This window comes from Protomyctophum bolini, assembly GCF_963924005.1.
Source record: "Protomyctophum bolini genome assembly, chromosome: 5".
In the NCBI taxonomy this organism is placed as follows: Eukaryota; Metazoa; Chordata; class Actinopteri; order Myctophiformes; family Myctophidae; genus Protomyctophum; species Protomyctophum bolini.
In genome coordinates, this window is record NC_137866.1 from 11,449,547 (window position 1) to 11,456,877 (window position 7,331).

General features: G+C 40.3%; 1 protein-coding gene across 1 annotated transcript; it reads right to left on the bottom strand.

Annotated features, from left to right (window-relative positions):
• Nucleotides 1–479: 479 nt before the first annotated feature.
• Nucleotides 480–6,404, bottom strand: gnat2 (guanine nucleotide binding protein (G protein), alpha transducing activity polypeptide 2; the record flags this gene model as incomplete). Its single annotated transcript, XM_080763254.1, has 8 exons — nt 480–670; nt 1,623–1,776; nt 1,900–2,029; nt 2,316–2,444; nt 2,875–3,032; nt 3,165–3,306; nt 3,626–3,668; nt 6,299–6,404. 8 exons carry the CDS (start codon nt 6,402–6,404, stop codon nt 480–482), a joined length of 1,053 nt encoding a protein of 350 aa, XP_080619380.1.
• Between the last annotated feature and the right edge of the window lie 927 nt (nt 6,405–7,331).

The following is a 7,331-nucleotide window of genomic DNA, read 5'->3' on the forward strand; positions in this document are numbered from 1 at the left end:
CAAATGTTTTTAGGACTTCGTAGACATGTTTTCGATTGCACTGTAGTTGAACATCGTCTGTGTATCCACTCCAAATACTGTGTGTGTGTGTGTGTGTGTGTGTGTGTGTGTGTGTACTGTATAATATGTACGTATAGGCTTATGTGATGATATGTTAATTTGATTATTATTACTGTATAGCCTTGCATGCCATGCCAGTAATTGAGACATTCAGTGACAGAGGGCCTTTTATGCAAAAGTGACAATACTTATCTGGATAAATAATAAGAGCAACTATTACCTTGGTCTCACGGACAAGGGTTGTTGCTTGGCAACATGGGGAGGCAAGATATCCTACGTGGATTTAAATTGAATTAACAGTCTGTCTCTCCTTGGCCACAGCTGGACCTTATTTCATTGTATCAATAAACTCCCTGGGAGGGACACACAGACACAGCTCTGTGTTGAACTGTTACCTTTTATGTTCACTCCAGAGCTGCTTAGAAAAGACCGCAATCTTTAAGGTTTTCTTTGATGATGATGTCTGTCACGGCGTTGAACACAATCTGGACGTTCTCTGTGTCCGTGGCACAGGTCAAGTGGGAATAGATTTCTTTCTCGCCCTTCTTCATGTTCAGTTCTTCAAACTGGGACTTTATGTATTTGCTGGCGTCCTCATATGTGTTGGGACCTACACAGAAATTAGAATTGTCAAGGTGAGCATGAAATTTCGGTTTAATGTTTCGTAGAGCCCTGGGGCTCTCTTTGAAACCAGTTGAACATCGCGATTAGTCAATTTCTTTCATCTGGTCAAAAGGGCTCAGGGAAACGTGTCACATGGAGGAGAGATTGATGCTGTCGTGTTTTAAGACAATGGTTTGCAGTGGGACCACAAAAAGGTCAATGGGCCTCATGTATACTTAAATGTATTCAAAAGCTATTCATATTTTGTCATCAGAGAATGGGTAATATGCCATGCGTCTCATGTACAGTACTGTTACTGTATAACATTACCAATACTTGAGTTGAGTCGAGCCTTTAGTCTTTGCACCATGGCATTGCTCAGAGAATTGTTGCACTTTCCACACAGAAGGACAAAAGGTTCTCCTTTGGTAAAACTGTCTTTGTTGTAGGAAACGCTTGCACAACTCACTAACTTGTGACTTGTGTTGCTTCATGCCTGACAGCTATGGTCTCAAGTGACCTCTTAACCATTCCACCATCCTGTAATTATCACCCAAATACATACATCAGTCAGCAGCTGTAAAACTGACAAGAGTGGCAGCAGACAGTTCCTAATACATTTAAAGCACTTTAATGATTTGGTCCTTCCAGGCTTAACAAGGTAGATGGATCTTATATCATTGGTGTCAGGCAGAAACCTTGTATCTCCACATTTCAACTTGTTTTTTTTTTTTTCGTAAACCAATGTCCTACTTTGTCATACTGCAGCATTACACAAAATCAGCAAAAATATCCAAGCTCACAACACTTGAGTCTAACTGTGTGTTTTTATAAATATTGAACCAATGAAAAGTATTAACAAGAGAATGTGACTCGATAACTAAATTGGATACACTGTCTGGAACCGACAGCGACAATGTGGTTTCTTTTTTTTAGCTAGCCATGTCAGTGGTACTCACCATCATAGTCTGGGAAGCAGATGCTCAGGTGGACTTTCTTGATCTTCTCCAGGAAGAGATCCTTCTTGTTGAGGAAAAGCACGATGGAGGTCTTTGCAAAGAATCTGTGGTTGCAGATACTGTTGAATAGATGGAGGGACTCGTGCATGCGGTTCTGGAAAGGTAAAAAAAAAGTAAGAAAAAGTGGGTTCACTGACAAAACGTATGTTTCTTGATTGTGTTTTGTGTTTTATATTGCGGTAGTAATGAGGCTTGAATGTTGCTCATGCCTTCTTACCACTTCATCATCCTCTACAAGCACCATGTCATAAGCACTGAGTGCTCCACAGAAGATGATGCAGGTCACACCCTCGAAACAATGGATCCACTTCTTTCTCTCTGATCTCTGGCCACCCACATCAAACATCCTATTCATCAGAGAGAGAGAGAGAGAGAGAGAGAGACAAAATGAAACTCAGCCAGAGCCATATTGTAAGGCAGGCTACATCCAGATACAGTAGTAGAGCTTGTCCCGCCTGTAGTTGGTGTGGTAACCAGAACACTCTCCCCAAAACACACTCGGCTCCATATTTGTCCAACCACTCTGAGGTCGCTGGACTTGACCCCCAGGGCGAGTGTGTTTTGAGGCGAGTGCTGTTGTATTCGTGGGTGTCACTGGTACAGTATAACTAGTTGGTTATTAGCAAGACCAACCTGAAGTGCAACTCTTTGCAGGAGAACTGTTCTTCAATGATACCAGTTGTCTTGACTCGAGATCGCAGCACGTCTTGCTCAGTGGGCAGGTAATCGGGGGAAGAGATTCTGTCCATTTCATTCAGGTAGCTGTGGATGACAAATTAGAAAATGATTCGGTCTCCGTAGCATAAAAGGAAAACAATATATATATTTGTCTGCAACTCTACACCAGACTAATAAGTGATAGTCACATTAGTACATTCTGAGAAACATTGACACAAAGGTCTCACATTTAGTACTGTAGACCATCATTCACACTGCGGCCATGTTGGCATTTTGCATTGAAAAAGCGGGGTGGCATTTCATGAACGTGATGGCTGCTGTGTGTACTGTGAATATGGTGAATGGGACTTGAAGAAGACTCTTCATAAAGACTGTATCCTAGCTATAGACTATACTTTACTATACCCAAAACTGTATGTGAAGCATAAAGCATTTTGGGAGTTGATTGGATGTTCCCAAATTGCAAGAAGGTACAGTAAGTAAGTGATGAGGAGGCTGTGTGTGGTGCACTCACTAGCCAGCAGAGTCGTTAAGTTGGTACTCAGCTGCTCTGTCAAAGCCGGCCTGCACACCAGTGTCCTTCCACAGCTTCTTGATGACATCAGCCAACTCGTTTGGCATTGTGCCTTCCTCAATGGAGTCTGACAAGTTCTGCAGCTTCTGTGCATCTTCCTGTGACATGCATAGAGCAAAAGGAATGGCATTAGTACTCTGGGAGTGGCACAGTTTTGTATTATACTCAGTATCTCTGTCTGTGTCTGTCTCAATTAAACATCTCTCTATATACTGTATGCATCACAAGACCTGTCCAGCGCTAGAGCCAAAGTCAATCCCCAGCATCTCCATGCCTCTGATGATAGCCAGAGTAGACTGCAGGATGTTTCCAAAGATGACAGCTCTGAACTCCAGTTGTTCTTCTTTTGTATAACCACCTTGATGGAGAATCCTTTTGCAGAAGGAAAACGGGGTGGAGAGGGGAATCCGTATCAATGGAAGGTAACCAGTGTTTCCATGTGACTCTGCATTTACTCTTCTAGCCAACATTATTTTAGACTTCGAGAGCTAACTTATGCAGTCACAGTGCACTTGAGGCAAGTGCTGACAAATCTGTGCTCATGGATGTTTGCGAAACAGCAGGTTGTGGCGGCATTTTTTAGCCTACTCAGAGTGAGCTCAGAGGGATTTGCCTCTGAGGGAATTCCTGGGAACTGTCATGGTGTATGTGCAACATAATAAATGATATAGTCCGTTATAGTTTTACTTACTTCATTTGTTTTACGATGGTGCTCTTCCCTGACTCACCAGCGCCTAGTAGAGAGAACACACAGACACAGTGAGAGCCATGATACTGTGTTCACTGAACACATGCTATAAGCAATCCTAAAATAACCCATAAAAACCATCTAATTCTGAGGAATGTTCCTCCTTTAACATTAATATATTTTAATTGTGATTACAAAAATGAGCCAGTTTTATTGCAGGCAACAAGAATAGCATGTGAGATCTTGCAATTCTAAGGGGACACCCCTGAGTGTTCTCCATGTCACGGGACAACCAATGATTGATGTCCAAGACCCAGTAGCCTCTAAGGCACTTTGAGCTCCCTGTCTCTCTTCACCCTAATTGGTTCATCTGACAGCGTCAGTCCTCTTGGCTCAGACAGGCCTCTGCCATTGGCTCACTACTCTGTAGAAAGTATTATAGCTTTGGCCCTACAAGCGTACAGTAATGGGCTTATTTAGCAAAATTGTAACACGTTTGTGTCATTCACTGGTTTTTGCCACAGTGTTGTGAAGTGGTTTTTTTAATAGCCTTTATTCTTTTCCGGTCTATAATTTTCCTTGATATTGCTCTAGTCTAGCTCAACCGTTCTTGTGCTTTAGTGCCCTGGAGGTCAAGAGTCCATTCAGGGTTTCAATACAGTGTAATGTAAAGTATTGTCACACTTCAAACCAGAAAGGGCAGAAGATATTAGTGATATCACCTTTGTGGTAGTGTTGCAAATTGAAAACGGAAGCGCACAAGCTGGCACTCTTCTCAGCTTTTAATATCCTGGTGATTTGCTGTATGTAACAGCCATATAATCTAGTACAAATGCAATTATACAGTAGATACTTTGTTACCACAGGCTTGTGCTTTGCCTTCTTGCTACATTTATTTGACCCTAACTTATTTATTTGACACACAATTCCAAAGCATATTGGAACACATATGCATGCAGCATGCTGTTATCATATCCTGCAAGGATTGTTTATTTCCATTGTAACACAAGTTTTTTAATTATTGCGTGCTGTCGACTTTCATTTTCTATATAGAATTTTAGCGGAGGCCCTATCCCCTATGCACAGGTAGGACAGTATAAGCTATTGCTTGTTCGTTAGGCACTGAAAGCTTCACTTTATGACTCTGCAACACGGCACCAAGGTCAATTTTAATGTGATAAAAGCCCAACAGTTATCCATTGTTTGCCTTTTTTATTTGAAGGTACTGTATATCAAGTGAAAGCACATTGCACATCAATGTTTTGATTTGTATCACATGCTTATACGTATATGTTGAAGAATCCAGTGGTGGAAACTAAGTAACTATTACTACTAGTTACTTTGAGGTCATTTGCTTTATTTGATTATTTCCATTGTTTATACTTTATACTTCTACATCTCAGTGGCAACTATTGTATACAAATTTAAATGAAAAAACCTTTAGTGCTTTTACTTTAGTACAAACATATCGTATTTTGATGCCAATACCTTTGTACTTTCACTCAAGTAAATTTTTTACTTCTGAGCATTTCTACATTATGGTATTGCTACTTCTTCCATCACTGGAAGAATCAAAGGAGGACACACTACCATGTGGATATGAACTAAACCCATTTGGTAATAAGATTGGCATATCATCGCTGCTCTGCAGTGATTCATTTAGACTGCGGGCTGTGATCTTTTAAGTATTGATGTGCTTACATTAGATTTGAGAAGTCAGCCTTCAGTCGAAGTTCAAAATGTATAATTGACACAATTTCAAAATCATGGAATTTCATCAACCACTATTTCACTAAGATGTGTCTTTAATCCGTTTCCCCAGATGCATAAACAATGTACCACTATATTTATAGCTGTTGAGGAAGTTTCCCTGTATGTCCAATGCTTGAGCCCATCTTTAATTGTAGATATCTCTCTCTTAGCTGATCAAGTAGACTTCAAGGGTGAAGTCACTGTTCAGCCCCTTCATCCCCCGTTGAGCCTCCTTAAACCCCCCGTCTTAGAGGACGAAGAATGTTTCTCAGAGAGACTTTCAGGGTCTTGAACCATTGTGTAAACATATGGAAAATAATTGATTTAAAAATATATATTTGAGTAATAATTTATTGTCTTTAGGAATAGATATCCAAAAATGAAATTAGCTGTATAATAAGTTTAATTATTTGATAGATGTTCTTAAATGTGTTGTTTTCCATAGGCTATGGCTACAGCTATAGAAAGGACATTGAGTAAACTTAAATCCTCAAATCCTTTGCTGGCCTTTCTCGCTCATATGAGCAGTGAATAGATGGCCTATGTCCAAGACTTCAGGAATAGTCTGGAAATAGTTCCTGAATTTGAAGAACATCTGTCTCTTCTGAACTATGAAATAACTTGTTTGGCTCTTGGGCGTCTGAGGAAAAACACTTAAAACAGTAGCTTCACACAATTCCAATTCAGGTCTTTCACCTGTGCATGCATCTTAATAGAGGTGAGACTACTGTTCAACTCTGTGAAGACCTCACACTCAAGAAAAAGGTTATAAAGCTACAAAGTGTGTCTGCTACAAAGTGTGTCTGTATAATAGTTAAATTGAAATCTGTGAACCTAACCACCTTTGTCTTGGTTGCTGTCTTGATGTAAAGGTCTTTGTGCCTAAAGGACCCCATGGCACTTTATATAATGATTCTTACTTACCAAGCAATAATAGCTTGACTGTCTTTGCATCCTTATCAGCATCCTCCTTGAGTTGTTTTTCCAATTCCTTAGATTTCTGGTCCCCAGCACTTCCTCCAGCTCCCATTCTTTCTTCCTCAAGAGCCTCAAGATCCTCGAGGAACGAAATTTTGACGGTTCTGTGTGACTGCTACTGAGAAACTGTACGCAGCTAATGCGATTCCCAAGCGGAAAGGATTGTGAGGGAGGCGCTTGAGCTCTTCCTGACTTCTTAGACCTTTTCGATTAGTTCGTCAGATGGACAACACTCAAGGGTCAAGGCAGTAGTTCGTCCCACACTAGCATCCACTCTCTCTAATTCTGTCTTAAACCCCTGTCTTAGGAGGTGCGTCTTCCTGATTGGCCAGCCAATCCAATTAGCCTAATAAGGACAGCAGTGAAGGTTGTAAAAAGCGAAAAATATAACATTCTGCGACTGTTTTGTGTGTGCTTAGTGAGCTGAAATCAATTTTTATCAAGTCGGGTGTTCATGTGGTAGCAAGATGCATTCTCCAGGTGTTATATGGAAATGGTTATTACTTTAGCCCAGGTTGTATTTTTTCATATTTGTAGGCCTTTGTGTGTCTGTCTGTGTGTATTTGTGTATTGTAATGGTTTCCGTAGTTAAATGGTTAATTGTCTTAGGGGTGCCAGGTAGATCTAGTCTACCAGTGAAATGTTATTTCTCCTTTTTTATGAGTTCTTCCTCGTCTGGGTTAACCACTGGTGAAACAGATACAGATACTTACATTATTAAAATGTAAACACTTAAACCAAGCAATAAAACACACAAAACACATTATCAACTCAGTTTCAAGTTATTATATTGAAGTATCAACCAGCATAAATCAATTCACCACAGTTCATGAACAAACCAACAGTTAAATCAAAATGTTTTTAAATAAACAAAAGAAACAAAAAATGTATGGCAGGAACTGGGGTTACACATGTAACCTTCCAACCATGCATGCATTACTAAGGTGCAGCTATATTGGGGGGAAAGTGACATTTCAAT